At 40.2% G+C, this 18,242-nt stretch overlaps 1 protein-coding gene across 1 annotated transcript in view; it reads right to left on the bottom strand.

The window, feature by feature from the left end:
- The window catches only part of LOC135644259 (uncharacterized), a 59,393-nt gene extending 41,430 nt beyond the window's left edge, over window positions 1-17,963 (bottom strand). The window contains exons 1-2 of the mRNA XM_065161730.1: window positions 17,796-17,963; window positions 16,206-16,328 (exon numbers count right to left, since the gene is read on the bottom strand). Of these exons, the coding sequence (XP_065017802.1) occupies window positions 16,206-16,328; window positions 17,796-17,963 (291 nt within the window). The remainder of the gene's footprint in view (window positions 1-16,205; window positions 16,329-17,795) is intronic.
- Between the last annotated feature and the right edge of the window lie 279 nt (window positions 17,964-18,242).

The raw sequence follows: 18,242 nt of genomic DNA on the forward strand, positions 1-18,242 counted from the left end.
AATATGAAAGTGCCAGGTGGTGAAATTGTATCTTGAGCCTTGCCTAATCCATCTAGCAATCCTGGTTGACCTTGGAACACCTCAAATGCCTGCCATGCATATTAATCTTCCCACCATCCGAGTGAAAGTAAGCCTTGTCACATGCATCTTGTAGTGACACACAGCAGCACGAAGCTGTCCAAATGGCCAATCATGTAGGATATTCATGATTGGAGCTGAAACCCACCTTGGCTTAGCCAGTTACATAGTGGATGCGGGCAGTTCAACTGGAGAGTCTTGCTAAGGTTGAGTTCAAGTTCAGTTTCCTTCGCAATAGTCCTTTAGTACATGTACATAAACAACCTATATGTTAAGTAAATACATGCAAGACTAACACGAGTGCAACTAAGTGCTGTCAAATTTTGGTTCACTATCTGTGTACAGTGTGTATTAGTAGGAATCAATTGTGAGGTTGGGTCATGGCATTACAGTGAGGTTGCTCTTTTCACAACCAGGTGACCAAGTTTCATGAACATAGCAGCTTGAGGGGTCCCTAGACCCAACCTCAGTATAGAGTCTCGTATACTAGGCATTTTTCAAAATTCTTGTCATTTGAAAACCTATGTCAAATTTTGTAAAGATAAGCCATGCCAAAAACATGTCCAAGTATGTTCACCTCATGACACTAGGTATGCCAGATCATCTGAATTGGGTTAGGCTGAATTTGCTATTGGCACAAACATTTCCAAGCTCAATTCATAATGGTTTCGAAATACTTGTTACGGTAATAAGCTGGTGAAAATGGAGTGTATTTACTGTTGTACTTAATTTTTTATTCTCTCTTTTTGCTTGAGGATTCATCTGATGTGTGGTTGTATTCATTGTAAATTGCTTTACATGAATGATTAAGTTTGGATATTGAAGCATATTAGATAGTTTTCCAAGTTTTTTTTAAGTGTTTGCTACACAACATTTTGTTTTATAATTTTAACAATATTTTTCACTTGTAGGATTCATGGAGGTCTGGGACCATCCAACACAAGATTATGAGAAGTTCTTTTGAACCTTTAACTGTGTTGTGGCAATTTAAGTAAGGCTGCTTATTACTTATCCTCCAGCCAGTATCTGGATTTCAAACATCTATGATTTTAGACAATAAATAGCACATTGATATATCAACTATCAGTTGCTGTGTCCAGTATCTAAACCACATGTCACAAAGTTGTGTTCTGCTTTTGTTGTCTGCTGCTTTAAATTCCTGCCATTAACTTTGTCCTTACCTTGTGAGAATGGTTGTTTTGTACCTTGTTCAGTAACTTCTGTTTGCCTGTTTGAGGAGAGGCTTCCATCTAATTCCATAGTCTATTGTTTGATGATGAAGGTTAACATTGATTAACTTAATTGTGCTCTATGTAGCTAATATTGCTGAAGTATCATTATCAGTTAATGTTTTATCTCATTATATTTCCAGATGTTCTCTTTCCCACTAATCTTATGTTTAGTGCTAGATTGGCTTGCAGTTGGTAGATCCTTGTAACACATCTAAGTTCGATTTCTAGTATATTTTATCAAGATAAATTAGAAATTCTAGAGGTTGCCTCTTGGCTTTCCAGGGAAAGGAAGTGAGAATGAGAACACGTAAGTATGAAACTTTTGTAAAGAAGTGGACTACTAGTGTTCAAAGAATTGGCATGTGAAATCATATAATGAAGAGTGAATGAAACTTTTTATTGCTGTTAGAAAGGTCCATGAAATTTGAACCAAGTCTTTTACTGGATTGAATGCTCAAGGATATAAAAATTTGTGTTGCATTAGGTTGGTCAAATTGGACAATGTGTAATAAAAACATCAGATTTGTGATAAAAATAATTAAAATATTAAAGGAACCTAAATTTGGGGAAAAATTAAAATTAAAAATAAAAAAATACTTAAAGCTTGTTATTTTCCTCAACTTTTGAAACTACAACAGAAAGTTCAAGAAAAACTACTCAATTTTCTAGATAAAATCCCCTAAATGTTCAATTTATGAATTTTGAATTTCACCAAAATTTCTAACTTTCTATTTTCATCTTTGATTACTTGTGAAAAGAAACTCTAATAGTCTAGCTCTGGCTAATCATGTATCATATATGAAAATATCAGACAAAGATCATCAGGAGCTACTTATTGTCATATATAAAATTTATGCCTAAAGATTACTAAAATGTAGTTTTTTTATGACATTACTGAAATCTAGCCTTCTGAAGATGATTATATTTTTCTAAATCTGCTTTCATTGTGTACCATGACATATACAAAAATCCTTGATGTTGACATGGTGATCGGTAGTACATGCATGTTTTTTTATTGTGTTCTTAACCCTGTTTTATTTGCTTTTTTCTCTTTAAAAAAAGAATAACTGAGTTCCTCCTCCATTTTTGGCAACCATATGGAGAGGTGAATCTCTTATAAATAATGTCACCGTCCACGTTCATTGAAGAAGCCATCTAACAATTAACATCTGAAGTGTCAATGAGTTGTTCCCATATTGTGCTAAACTTCTCGAGCTGATTGGACCAATTCAGGATAAAACCAATGATCCTGTAATCAATTTTCTGAACTAGTGTAAGGGTTCACCAGAGGTTTTATTTTGTGCCAACTAAATTGCCCAGATCCATAAAGGATTGGGACCAACTTAAGGACACATACATGGTAACAAAGCAACAGGATGATAGCAGAAGAAAGGGTAAGAGAACGTTATTCGGACAGAGTAGAAGAATTTGATGTGGTAGACATTTCTTTTTTGGTATGATGGATAATTATGGCTAAGGTTTGGTAAATTGTCGAAGAGGATTGATTAATTGAAGCTGACACCGATAAGATTCATGAGCTGGCAACAAGAACATTTATATTCCATGAAGAGCTGTCGGTTGCTAAACACATGGTTCGGCTGAAGGAAGAGGTCTAGGATCACACATTTGACCATTGTTCTTAGTTGCGTACCACGTTGCTTTAGAAATTGAAGCAGAACTTGGATGTTTCACAAGACCAACTGTTATATGTTTCTACAATGGAAAATCAGACATGGTGCATAATTAACCTGAAAAGCAAATAGTTCTTGCAGAGGACATTCCTACATCTATTGAGCGTGGATGTTGCCTAGGCAATCTACTTAGAAAGGATTGATAGTATTTGAAGGCAAAGATAGAGAAGCTTGGCTTACCAGGCTGTTTGCTCTTAGCATTACTCAATAGCCAAAGGTGAAATAGTTTTCTTTGGGAAATAGACTTGGATTGGATGTGGGTTCATAGTTTTTATGAACTCAATGGTAGTGGTTGATTTAATTAATTCAAGGGTAGTGATTTAGAACAACCTACAGGGTGGTAGGCTTAAGAATTTGAGAAGAGAGTTGATGGAAGGTAAAAAAAGGGGGAGGATTCAATTTAACATACTTAATTCACAAAATTTCAGTCGAAACAATGAAAGAACAAGTAATATAAATTCTAACACATACCAGTTATGAGGAGGAAGAAGATACTTTATCACCCTTCTTGACCAGCTTTATTTTGATTTGAGCTTGGTTCAAGAGACCTATTGATAGTTTTTCATTTGGAACCAAACTCTTACAAAATGCAACCTGCAGGCTTTTTTGGGTGCATACTATAGGCTGATTAGTGATTTTTCTCCCTTTCTTTTCAGAATTCTAATTAACAAAAGTGTCTGAATTGCATGTAATTTTGTTTTAAGGAGTATCCGTTCCTTAGATAAAATATAAATTTAAGATGCAAAAAAATAATGTTGGGTTTTCTTAGCATGTTCTTTATGTTCATCTATTTCCTAATTTTTCTATTTTTCCTTCTTATTTGTCACAAGACCCTGCATTTGTTTTCTTTATATAATTTTAATGTGACTTAATACAACAAAATTACTCAACCCATCTTTCTCTCCTCCCTGCCCCTACTTTTATCTGCTGGTGAGCAATTCAGCAGTTGGATCTGTTGTATTTCATCACAGCAGCGAGACAAATTACCTCATCTGAAAGCCTGCTGTTGTCAGACTTCTTGTCATGATGGTCATTGTGCCATCAAGCATTCTTCTTCAAAGCCATCAAAAGACAATTACATTGTATAGCAGGTATGACATGAGAAAAGGTGAGATTAGATGAATCAGGACTTGAAACTTGATTTTTGATAATAGTTGTCTGTAAAGCTTATGTATAAACATGATTGTTATGCTTTAATTGTTGTTGCTTTGGTTGGAATTTTCACCTGAAATTAGTGGAGGTTAATCATGAAACTGCTTCCCCCCATTAACAAACTTCATATCATAAAATAACTTGCGATGCTGCCAATAGTGGCAAGCGATCTGTGAACATAGAATAAGCTATCTTGTTTTGTAATTTTTGGAAATTGAAGAAAAAGTGGACTTGTTTCTTTACAATATTGTTCTTAGTGTCATCTCTGTATTATATTTGGTCTTTAGTTGCAAAATAATCTAGAGGATCATCTTCACTGCAAGTATGTCATGTACATTAGCGAGAATATAGGTGTAATCTATGTTTTGCTGTAAACGGGAGCATCTGAATTCATAATAACCGTAGACTTTCTTGCTTGCTAGAATGGTTAAAATATGACTTGTTTATTCTCATTTTGAGCAAAATAAAGGTTCCGTGTCAAGAATATAATTGTCATCTTTTGCATATTCATAGGTTTTGTTGGTCAATTCTTGAAGGAATCTTCCATTAGAGATATTGTGAGCTATTGGTAGTTAGTTCTTGACATTTTAAAATTTTTTTATCAGGACCGTTTGCAGTAAAAGAGTTTGATATAATAAAGTGAAACTGCTTCCAAGTTATTGAGGTCTACTAAAGTTTTGGCTTTTGGAAGTTCAGATGCTAATTGTTTCTTGTAGGAGTTATGTGATATTATTGCACTCCTCTAAGTAATATTTCATGCACTTAAACCATGGTACTGTTTCTCGGGATACCTCAGAACAAACTTGAGCACCTCCGGATGATACATTGTGAACTAAAACATCGATCTTGATAAATTTAAATGCTTCAATTTTTTCTTGTACAATACTTACCATCTCAACTGGTTCTATTGCTTTGTCATTGACCTAACGTAACCCCTGCAACTCGTAAGTGTATTTCCTTTATTCCACTTTAGTTTCTATTAACCATTACACTTTCATTGATTTATTTCATTTCTGTCATGCTTGTCTTGTTTGATAAGACTTGCCTTTACTCTTATACATTTACCAAATATATCATTAAACAGCAGCATTCTTAATGGCAAAAACATCAGAAGCAAATTTTCAATTAAGAATCCAAAAGCTTCTTATGTTGGTAATGTGGATAGGGAGAGGGGATGGGTGAAAGGAGGGGATTGAACAACTGGCATTAGTTAAATTTAGGACAGTAATGGCCTGTTGGTTGATAAGTAAAAAATCAATTCTTATTCTTGGACTTTGCTTCTGGAAAGATTTTAATGTTTCACTTCTTGATGGGTTTGACATTGGAGTTTGGCTTGGTGTGGATGTGTCATAGTATAACATAATGTGCTTCATTTTCTGCCAGTGCTACTTGCTGTTTAAAAAAGCATCACAATGATGTTGGGTAAACATTTCCTCGGAGATGTCATTTTACATGGAAAATACATCCAAGATCCACAATATCTTTCTTATGAAAGTGAAGCATGAACCGGGAAATAGCAATTCAGCTTATAATTTAAGTTTGATGATCTTGGGATTTTATTTTTGAGCAAAGGTGCAGCTTAGCTTGGTTTGTAACTCTTTGCTATCACTCCTCTTTTATGCTTTTGCAGCTATCCTTTGGTGCCAGTTTGTTGGGTTTCTTTTGGGATTTCATGGTTGGTCTAATACTGGTGAAGAAAATTTCTTTTGGATTGGTGTTGATGGTTGAGTGCCCGATCATCTTCTTTCGGATATGGTTGGTATTTGTCCATTTAGGTATCCTGATGCTTTGACTCATCCCCATTTTACCTTCTAGGAAGCCACTACAGCTTATGTTTCACATTGTGGACCAATTCTTGCTCAACTTGGCCACCGGAAACATGCATAGGTCTTGTTTAATCTTGATTGTGTTTCCTCATCATCTGTTCTTGGACGTAATTTGACCAATTATAGCCTATTGTTAATGCATCACTTGGATCGGGCCATCTATAAGTGTTTTTTTTGTCTGTTAAAGCAAATTTTGGTGTGTAATGTGTAGTAGGGGAGGACGTGTGTCCAACTTTCAATTAGGTCGTAAGCCTCAGTAGGGAGTCTTGAGTTCAATCGGATTGGATTTTCTATAATTGTATTGAGCGTGTCTCCCCAATTCTTAGGGGATTCTGAAGATTCAGAATATTCAACTATTAGATATAGGTTGCGAGAGATTAGATGATGCATCATATAATGATTTATCGAAACAATTAAGTTAATCTTTGATTCATAAGATCGATCGTTCGAAACGTCCGAATGTTATATTAATCTGATAAATTATTTTGACGCATTTGTTGAGATGGGGTGGCCAATTGTCAGACCAAATTGTATTTGTTTTTCTAACTCCGGTATGTTTATGATTGGGGAACCGGTGCAAAGAAACGGATTAGATTATTTATCCAGGACCAAGATTTAATCCAAGGAAAAATCATCGCGACACAATCAATCAATCAATCCTAATTAAACCTAACTTCAATCGATTTATACTAAGATCCACACTTCACCCGATTTCTAATTCTATATGGAAGGATTTGCTCTATCACTTGGCTCTCACCTGCGGTATTGTGCAGACCAACTACCCTCCACTAATCTAGCTTGATTCGGCCAACTCATCGCTAACGCCAGACTTAACTTCCAACTCCAAAAACCTAAATTTGATCATTCGAAATGACCATGAAAGAGGGCATAAAGGGGTCTCACATAAGACCGAAACGTTATTCCATGCGATCATCAGTTTAATCAAATGGATCATGTTTTCATCCAAACATAGGTAAAAGTGAAGTACCTTTCTCTCCGATCGATCCTGAAGCTTGGGGCACGCAATCTTCCCCTTCATCTCGTCGTAAACCCCGTCGCAGTCGATGACTGAGGGATCCTCTTTAATTGCCTTTTTGTGTTGCTCCTCAATCTACCAAATTCCCCCCTGCGGACTTCCGGCAAACTTCTGGACTTGCGACGATCCACTTGGCGAGTTCCGACGAGATTCTTTTGGTAAGCTCCTAGACTTCTCGGATTTGTTCCCGCAGAACCTCCGACTGGTCTATTTACCGGATCAGGTCCGATTAGGATATTGGTCCATTTGGATACATTAACAACTCTTATCGCGTTTAAGATCGAATCCGATCCTTTTGACTGACGCTTTAACAATAACGAGTGTATTTCTTTAAGATTCGTGTCAGTGTGGGATGCTTCGTCCTTTTAATAATTGTATGCTATCAAAATCCTAAAAATAGCCACGTGTGTAATTTTCTTTTTGTCTCGTCAATCTTCCCTTCTCTTCTATTAAAATAACCAAATACCAATATGTTAGATCCGATTGCCACCTAATGAATGATACGTCCGATAAGATAAAAGGATCCATTTGGCATCGTTTTAGATGGTCTATTTACCGGATCAGGTCCGATTAGGATATTGGTCCATCTGGATCCTTTAACAACTCTTATCGGGTTTTTGATTACGCTGAGGATCGCACGGAATTACGTTTCGATCTTATGTAAGACCCCTTTATGCCCTTCTTTCATGGTCATTTCGAATGAACAATTTAAAAGAAGTGATCTTTTAGATGAGACTATGGCGGTGATAATTAGGCTCAAAGAAGATTTCTCAGAGGAAGAAAACCAGTAGATATGTACCCAAAGTCGGATTCGATTGCCATCTATTCGAGGCAAAAATTAGGGTACCTTCTTTTTGTCCGAGAAGGAGAGGAAGAAGAGTCAGTGAGCGCGAGGGATGAAGAAGTACGGACTCCAGCTTCGATTTCTGTCGATGCAGAAGACCTCGAAGCCAGCTCCTCCTCGCCCTCCCCCTCCTGCCTTCGCTTTCGGTGGCGGCGACGACGACGATGACATCGAGAGGGAAATCTCACGACAGGCGTCCAAGAACAAGTCTCTCTAGACGGTTTCTTGAAATGGTTTCTTTATTCCTGGTCCGATTAGGATATTGGTTAATCTAGATCCATTAACAACTCTTATCCGGTTTAAGACCGAATCCGATCCGCGTGATAGAGGCTTTAACAATAACGGGTGTATTTCTTTTGATCATTCGAAATGACCATGAAAGAAGGGCATAAAGGGGTCTCATATAATACCGAAACGTAATTCCGTGCGATCATCAGCGTAATCAAACTGATCAAAATTGAAGTACCTTTCTCTTCGTTCGATCCTGAACCTTGGGGCGCGTAATCTTCCCCTTCATCTCGTCGTAAACCCCGTCGTAGTCGAAGACCGAGGGATCCTCTTCCATTGCCTTATTGTGCTGCTCCTCGATTGGTTCCACCATCAATCAAACAACCCGCAAGTTCATTTACTTATCAATACCAGGAATAAGGAAATCATTTTAAGAAACCTTCTGGATAGACTTGTTCTTGGACGCGTGCCGTGAGATTTCCTTCTCGATATCATCCACGTCGTCGCCGCCGCCGAAAGCGAAGGCATGAGGGGGAGGGCGAGGAGGAGTTGGCTTCGAGGTCTTTAGGGTCGGCGGAAATCGAAGCTGGAGTCCGTACTTCTTCATCCCTCTTGCTCACCGACTCTTCTTCCTCTCCTTCTCGGACAAAAAGAAGGTACCTTAATTTCTGTCTCGAATAGGTGGCAATCGAATCCGACTTTGGGTACATATCTACTAGTTTTCTTCCTATGAGAAAACTTCTTAGAGCCCAAATATCACCGCCATAGTCTCATCTAAAAGATCACTTCTTTCAATTTGATTATTCGAAATAACCATGAAAGAAGGGCATAAAGGGGTCTCACATAAGACCGAAACGTAATTCCGTGCTATCATCAGCGTAATCAAAAGGATCATTTTTTATCCAAACATTGGCAAAAGTGAAGTACCGTTTTCTCCATTCGATCCTGAACCTTGGGGTGCGCAATCTTCCCCTTCATCTCGTCGTAAACCCCGTCGTAGTCAAAGATAGAGGGATCCTCTTCCATTGCCTTTTTGTGCTGCTCCTCGATCTACCAAATTCCACCATCAATCAACCAACCCGCAAGTTTATTTACTCATCAATACCAGGAATAAGGAAACCATTTCAAGAAACCTTCTAGAGAGACTTGTTCTTGGACGCCTGCCGTGAGATTTCCCTCTCGATGTCATCGTCGCCGTCATCGCCGCCGAAAGCGAAGGCAGGAGGGGGAGGGCGAGGAGGAGCTGGCTTCGAGGTCTTATACGCCGGCGAAAATCGAAGCTAGAGTTTGTACTTCTTCTTCCCTCGCGCTTATTGACTCTTCTTCCTCCCCTTCTCGGACAAAAAAATGGTACCCTAATTTCTGCATCTAATAGGTGGTAATCGAATCCGACTTTGGGTGCATATTTACTGGTTTTCTTCCTCTGAGAAATCTTCTTAGATCCCAATTATCATCGCAAATGGCTCATCTAAAAGATCACTTCTTTAAATTTGATCATTCGAAATGACCATGAAAGAAGGGCATAAAAGGGTCTCACATAAGACCGAAACGTAATTTCATGCGATCATCAGCTTAATCAAATGGATCATGTGTTCATCCAAACGTAGGCAAAAGTGAAGTACCTTTATCTCCGTTCGATCCTGAACCTTGGGGCACGCAATCTTCCCCTTTATCTCATCGTAAACCCCGTCGCAGTCGATGACCGAGGGATCCTCTTTAATTGCCTTTTTGTGTTGCTCCTCGATCTACCAAATTCCGCCCTGCGGACTTCCGGTAAACTTTTGGACTTGCGACGATCCACTTGGCGAGTTCCGACGAGATTCTTTTGGTAAGCTCCTAGACTTCTCGGATTTGTTCCCGCAGAACCTCCGACTGGTCTGTTTACCGGATCAGGTCCGATTACGATATTGGTCCAATTGGATCCATTAACAACTCTTATCCGGTTTAAGATCGAATCCGATTCGCGTGACAGAGACTTTAACAATAACGGGTGTATTTCTTAAAAATTCGTGTCAGTGTGGGATGCTTCGTCATTTTAAACGTTGTATGCTATCAAAATTCTATAAAGAGTCGCTTGGGTAATTTTCTTTTTGTCTCGTCAATCTTCCCTTCACGTCTATTAAAATAACCAAATACCAATATGTCAGATCCGATTGCCACCTAATTAATGATACGTTCGATACGATACAATAATCCATTTGGCATCATTTTAAATGGTCTATTTACCGAATCAGATCCGATTAGGATATTGGTCCATCTGGATCCATTAACAACTCTTATCAGGTTTAAGACCGAATTTTATCCGCGTGACAAAGGCTTTAACAATAACGGGTGTATTTCTTTAAGATTCGTGTCAGTGTTTGATGTTTCGTCCTTTTAATCGTTGTATGCTATCAAAATCCTAAAGAGAGCCGCTTATGTAATTTTCTTTTTGTCTCGTCAATCTTCCCTTCTCTTCTTTTAAAATAACCAAATACCAATATGTCAGATCTGATTGCCACCTAATGAATGATACGTCCGATACGATACAAGGATCCATTTGACATCGTTTTAGATGGTCTATTTATCGGATTAGGTCCGCTTAGGATATTGGTCCATCTGGATCCATTAACAACTCTTATCGGGTTTAAGATCGAATTTGATCCGCGTGACAGAGGCTTTAACAATAACGGATGGATTTATTTAAGATTCGTGTCAGTGTTTGATGTTTCGTCCTTTTAATCGTTGTATGCTATCAAAATCCTAAAGAGAGCCGCTTGTGTAATTTTCTTTTTATCTCGTCAATCTTCCCTTCTCTTTTATTAAAATAACCAAATACCATTATGTCAGATCCGATTATCACCTAATGAATGATACGTTCGAAAAGATACAATGATCCATTTGGCATCGTTTTAGATGGTCTATTTACCGGATCAGGTCCGATTATGATATTGGGCCATCTAGATCCATTAACAACTCTTATCGTGTTTAAGACCGAATCCGATCCGCGTGACTGAGGCTTTAACAATAACGAGTGTATTTTTGTTTAAGATTCTTGTCAGTGTGGGACGCTTCGTCGTTTTAATCGTTGTATGCTATCAAAATCCTAAAAAGAGCCGCTTGTGTAATTTTCTTTTTGTCTCGTTAATTTTCCCTTCTCTTTTATTAAAATATCCAAATACCAATATGTCAGATCTGATTGCCACCTAATGAATGATACGTCCGATACGATACAAGGATATATTTGGCATCGTTTTAGATGGTCTAGTTACCGGATCAGGTCCGATTAGGATATTGATCCATCTGGATCTATTAACAATTCTTATCGGGTTTTTGATTATGCTGATGATCGCACGGAATTATGTTTCGATCTTATGTGAGAACCCTTTATGCCCTTCTTTCATGGTCATTTCGAATGAACAATTTGAAAGAAAGTGATTTTTTAGATGAGACTATGGCGGTGATAATTCGACTCAAAGAAGATTTCTCAGAGGAAGAAAACCAGTAGATATGTACCACCTATTCGAGGCAAAAATTAGGGTACCTCTTTTTGTCCGAGAAGGGGAGGAAGAAGAGTCGGTGAGCGCGAGGGAAGAAGAAGTACGGACTCCAGCTTTGATTTCTGTCGACGTAGAAGACCTCGAAGCCAGCTCCTACTCGCCCTCCCCCTCCTGCCTTCGTTTTCGGCGGTGGCGGCGACGACAACGATGACATCGAGAGGGAAATCTCACGGCAGGCATCCAAGAACAAGTCTCTCTAGAAGGTTTCTTGAAATGGTTTCTTTATTCCTGGTCCGATTAAGATATTGGTCAATCTAGATCCATTAACAACTCTTATCCGGTTTAAGACCGAATCCGATCTACGTGACAGAGGCTTTAACAATAACGGATGTATTTCTTTTGATCATTCGAAATGACCATGAAAGAAGGGCATAAAGGGGTCTCATATAAGACCGAAACGTAATTCTGAACGATCATCAGCGTAATCAAAAGGATCAAAAGTGACGTACCTTTCTCTCCGTTCGATCCTGAACCTTAGGGCTTGTAATCTTCCCCTTCATCTCGTCGTAAACCCCATCATAGTCGAAGACCGAGGGATCCTCTTCCATTGCCTTTTTGTGCTGCTCCTCGATCTACCAAATTCCACCATCAATCAACCAATCCGCAAGTTCATTTACTCATCAATACTAGGAATAAGGAAACCATTTCAAGAAACCTTCTGGAGAGATTTGTTCTTGAATGCGTGCCTTGAGATTTCCCTCACGATGTCATCCTCTTCGTCGCCGCCGCCGAAAGCGAAGGCATGAGGGGGAGGGCGAGGAGGAGTTGGCTTCGAGGTCTTTTGTGTCGGCGGAAATGTAAGCTGAAGTCCGTACTTCTTCCTCCCTCTTGCTCACCTACTCTTCTTCCTCTCCTTCTCGGACAAAAAGAAGCTACCCTAATTTCTGTCTCGAATAGGTGGCAATCGAATCCGACTTTGGGTACATATCTACTGGTTTTCTTCCTATGAGAAAACTTCTTAGAGCCCAAATATCACCGCCATAGTCTCATCTAAAAGATCACTTCTTTCAATTTGATTATTCGAAATAACCATGAAAGAAGGGCATAAAGGGGTCTCACATAAGACCGAAACGTAATTCCATGCGATCATCAGCGTAATCAAAAGGATCATGTTTTCATCCAAACGAAGGCAAAAGTGAAGTACCGTTCTCTCCATTCGATCCTGAACCTTGGGGTGCGCAATCTTCCCCTTCATCTCGTCGTAAACCCCGTCATAGTCAAAGACCGAGGGATCCTCGCCATTGCCTTTTTGTGCTGCTCCTCGATCTACCAAATTCCACCATCAATCAACCAACCCGCAAGTTCATTTACTCATCAATACCAGGAATAAGGAAATCATTTTAAGAAACCTTCTGGATAGACTTGTTCTTGGACGCGTGCCGTGAGATTTCATTCTCGATGTCATCCTCGTCGTCGCCGCCGCCGAAAGCGAAGGCATGAGGGGGAGGGCGAGGAGGAGTTGGCTTCGAGATCTTCTGTGCCGACGGAAATCGAAGCTGGAGTTCGTACGTCCTCATTCCTCGTGCTCACCGACTCTTCTTCCTCCGCTTCTCGGACAAAAAGAAGGTACCCTAATTTCTGCCTCGAATAGGTGGCAATCGAATCCGACTTTGGGTACATATCTATTGGTTTTCTTCCTCTAAGAAATCTTTTTAGAGCCCAATTATCACCGCCATAGTCTCATCTAAAAGATCACTTCTTTCAATTTGATTGTTCGAAATGACCATGAAAGAAGGGCATAAAGGGGTCTTACATATGACCGAAACGTAATTCTATGCGATCATCAACGTAATCAAAAGGTTAATGTTTTCATCCAAACGTAGGCGAAAATGAAGTACCGTTCTCTCCATTCGATCCTGAACCTTGGGGCACGCAATCTTCACATTCATCTCGTCGTAAACCCCGTCGTAGTCGAAGACTGAGGGATCCTCTTCCATTGCCTTTTTGTGCTGCTCCTCGATCTACCAAATTCCACCATCAATCAACCAATCCGCAAGTTCATTTACTCATCAATACCAGGAATAAGGAAATCATTTTAAGAAACCTTCTGGATAGACTTGTTCTTGGATGCCTGCCGTGAGATTTCCCTCTCGATGTCATCATCGTCGTCGTCGTCGCCAAAAGCGAAGGCAAGAGGGGGAGGGCGAGGAGGAGCTGGCTTCGAGGTCTTCTGCGCCGGCGGAAATCGAAGTTGGAGTTTGTACTTCTTCATCCCTCGCGCTCACCGACGCTTCTTCCTCCCCTTCTCGGACAAAAAAAAGGTACCCTAATTTCTGCATCTAATAGGTGGTAATCGAATCCGACTTTGGGTGCATATTTGCTGGTTTTCTTTCTATGAGAAATCTTCTTAGAGCCCAATTATCACCGCCAAAGTCTAATCTAAAAGATCACTTATTTAAATTTTCTCATTCGAAATAACCAAGAAAGAAGGGCCTAAAGGGGTCCCACATAAGACCGAAACGTAATTCTATGCGATCATCAGCTTAATCAAATGGATCATGTTTTCATCCAAACGTAGGCAAAAGTGAAGTATCTTTCTCTCCGTTCGATCATGAACCTTGGGGCGCGCAATCTTCCCCTTCATCTCGTCGTAAACCCCGTCGCTGTCGATGACCGAGGGATCCTCTTTAATTGCCTTTTTGTGTTGCTCCTCGATCTACCAAATTCCGCTCTGCGGACTTCCGGCAAACTTCTGGACTTGCGACGATCCACTTGGCGAGTTCCGACGAGATTCTTTTGGTAAGCTATTAGACTTCTCGGATTTGTTCCCGCAGCACCTCCGACTGGTCTATTTACCGGATCAGGTCCGATTAGGATATTGGTCCATTTGGATCCATTAACAACTCTTATCGGGTTTAAGATCGAATCCGATCCGCGTGATAGAGACTTTAACAATAACGGGTGTATTTCTTTAAGATTCGTGTCAGTGTGGGATGCTTCGTCCTTTTAAACGTTGTATGCTATCAAAATCCTAAAAAGAGTCGCTTGGGTAATTTTCTTTTTGTCTCGTCAATCTTCCCTTCACTTCTATTAAAATAACCAAATACCAATATGTCAGATCCGATTGCCACCTAATTAATGATACGTACGATACGATAAAATAATCTATTTGGCATCATTTTAAATGGTCTATTTACCGAATTAGATCCGATTACGATATTGGTCCATCTGGATCCATAAACAACTCTTATCGGGTTTAAGACCGAATTTGATCCGCGTGACAGAGGCTTTAACAATAACAGGTGTATTTCTTTAAGATTCGTGTCAGTGTTTGATGTTTCATCCTTTTAATCGTTGTATGCTATCAAAATCCTAAAGAGAGCCGCTTATGTAATTTTCTTTTTGTCTCGTCAATCTTCCCTTCTCTTCTTTTAAAATAACCAAATACCAATATGTCAGATCCGATTGCAACCTAATGAATGATACGTTCGATAAGATACAATGATCCATTTGGCATCGTTTTAGATGGTCTATTTACCGGATCAGGTCCGATTAGGATATTGGGCCATCTGGATCCATTAACAACTCTTATCGGGTTTAAGACCGAATTTGATCCGCATGACAGAGGCTTTAACAATAACGGGTGTATTTCTTTAAGATTCGTGTCAGTGTTTGATGTTTCGTCATTTTAATCGTTGTATGCTATCAAAATCCTAAAGAGAGCCGCTTATGTAATTTTCTTTTTGTCTCGTCAAGCTTCCCTTCTCTTTTCTTAAAATAACCAAATACCAATATGTCAGATCCGATTGCCACTTAATGAATGATATGTCCGATACGATACAAAGATCCATTTGGCATCGTTTTAGATGGTCTATTTACCGGTTCAGGTCCGATTAGGATATTGGGCCATCTAGATCAATTAACAACTCTTATCGGGTTTTTGATTACGCTGATGATCGCACGGAATTACGTTTCGGTCTTATGTGAGACCCCTTTATGCCTATCTTTCATGGTCATTTGGAATGAACAATTTGAAAAAAGTGATCTTTTAGATAAGACTATGGCGGTGATAATTAGGCTCAAAGAAGATTTCTCAAAGGAAGAAAACCAGTAGATATGTACCCAAAGTCGGATTCGATTTCCACCTATACGAGGCAAAAATTAGGGTACCTTCTTTTTATCCGAGAAGGGGAGAAAGAAGAGTCCGTGAGCGCGAGGGATGAAGAAGTACGGACTCCAGCTTCGATTTCTGTCGACGCAGAAGACCTCGAAGCCAGCTCCTCCTCGCCCTCCCCCTCCCCCTCCTGCCTTCGCTTTCGTTGACGGCGACGACGACGATGACATCGAGAGGGAAATCTCACGGCAGGTGTCTAAGAACAAGTCTCTCTAGAAGGTTTCTTGAAATGGTTTCTTTATTCCTGGTCCGATTAGGATATTGGTCAATCTAGATCCATTAACAACTCTTATCCGGTTTAAGACCGAATCCGATCCGCGTGACAGAGACTTTAACAATAACGGGTGTATTTCTTTTGATTATTCGAAATGACCATGAAAGAAGGGCATAATGGGGTCTCATATAAGACCGAAACGTAATTTCGTGCGATCATCAGCGTAATCAAAAGGATCAAAAGTGAAGTACCTTTCTCTTCGTTCGATCCTGAACCTTGGGGCGCGTAATCTTCTCTTTCATCTCGTTATAAACCCCGTCGTAGTCGAAGACCGAGGGATCCTCTTCCATTGCCTTTTTGTGCTGCTCCTCGATCTGCCAAATTCCACCATCAATCAACCAATCCGCAAGTTCATTTACTCATCAATACCAGGAATAAGGAAACAATTTCAAGAATCCTTCTAGAGAGACTTGTTCTTGAACGCGTGCCATAAGATTTCCCTCTCGATATCATCCTCGTCGTCGCCGCCGCCGAAAGCAAAGGCATGAGGGGGAGGGCGAGGAGGAGTTGGCTTCGAGGTCTTCTGTGTCGGTGGATATCGAAGCTGGAGTCCGTACTTCTTCATCCCTCTTGCTCACCGACTCTTCTTCCTCTCCTTCTCGGACAAAAAGAAGGTACCCTAATTTCTGTCTCGAATAGGTGGCAATCGAATCCGACTTTAGGTACATATCTACTGGTTTTCTTCCTCTGAGAAAACTTCTTAGAGCCCAATTATCACCGCCATAGACTCATCTAAAAGATCACTTCTTTCAATTTAATTATTCGAAATGACAATGAAAGAAGCGCATAAAGGGGTCTCACATATAACCGAAACGTAATTCTATGCGATCATCAATATATTCAAAAGGTTAATCTTTTCGTCCAAACGTAGGCAAAAGTGAAGTGTCTTTCTCTCTGTTCGATCCTGAACCTTGGGGCGCGTAATTTTCCCCTTCATCTCATCGTAAACCCCATCGTAGTCGAAGACCGAGTGATCCTCTTCTATTGAATTTTTGTGCTGCTCCTCGATCTACCAACATCCACCATCAATCAACCAATCCGCAAGTTCATTTACTCATCAATACCAGGAATAATGAAACATTTCAAGAAACCTTCTGGAGAGACTTGTTATTTGACGCCTGCCGTGAGATTTCCCTCTCGATGTCATCCTCGTCGTCACCGTCGCCGAAAGCGAAGGCAGGAGGAGGGCGAGGAGGAGCTGGCTTCGAGGTCTTCTGCGTCGGCGAAAATTGAAGCTGGAGTCCGTACTTCTTCATCCCTCGCGCTCACCGGCTCTTCTTCCTCCCTTTCTCGGACAAAAAGAAGGTACCCTAATTTCTGCCTCGAATAGGTGGCAATCGAATCCGACTTTGGGTACATATCTACTGGTTTTCTTCCTCTAAGAAATCATTTTGGAGCCCAATTATCCCCGCTAAAGTCTCATCTAAAACATCACTTCTTTCAATTTGATCATTCGAAATGACCATGAAAGAAGGGCATAAAGGGGTCTCACATATAATCGAAATGTAATTTTATGCGATCATCAGCTTAATCAAAAGGATCTTGTTCATCCAAACGAGAGCAAAAGTGAAGTACCTTTCTCTCCGTTCGATCCTGAACCTTGGGGCGCGCAATTTTCTCATTCATCTCGTCATAAACCCCGTCGTAGTCGAAAACCAAGGGATCCTCTTCTATTTCCTTTTTGTGCTGCTCCTCGATCTATCAAATTCCACCATCAATCAACCAATCCGCAAGTTCATTTACTCAGCAATACCAGGAATAAGGAAACCATTTCAAGAAACCTTCTGGAGAGACTTGTTATTGGATGCCTGCCGTGAGATTTCCCTCTCGATGTCATCCTCGTCGTCGCCGCCGCCGAAAGCGAAGGGAGGAGGGGGAGGGTGAGGAGGAGCTGGTTTCGAGGTCTTTTGCGTAGGCGGAAATCGAAGCTGGAGTCCGTACTTCTTCATCCCTCGCGCTCACCGACTCTTCTTCCCCCACTTCTCATCTAAAACATCACTTCTTTCAATTTGATCATTCGAAATGATCATGAAAGAAGGGCATAAAGGGGTCTCACATATAATCGAAATGTAATTTTACGCGATCATCAGCGTAATCAGAAGGATCATGTTTTCATCCAAACGTAGGCAAATGTGAAGTACATTTCTCTCCGTTCGATCCTGAACCTTGGGGCGCGCAATCTTCCCCTTCATCTTGTCGTAAACCCCGTCGTAGTTAAAGACCGATGG

This window comes from Musa acuminata, chromosome BXJ3-8 (assembly GCF_036884655.1).
Source record: "Musa acuminata AAA Group cultivar baxijiao chromosome BXJ3-8, Cavendish_Baxijiao_AAA, whole genome shotgun sequence".
Taxonomy (NCBI): Eukaryota; Viridiplantae; Streptophyta; class Magnoliopsida; order Zingiberales; family Musaceae; genus Musa; species Musa acuminata.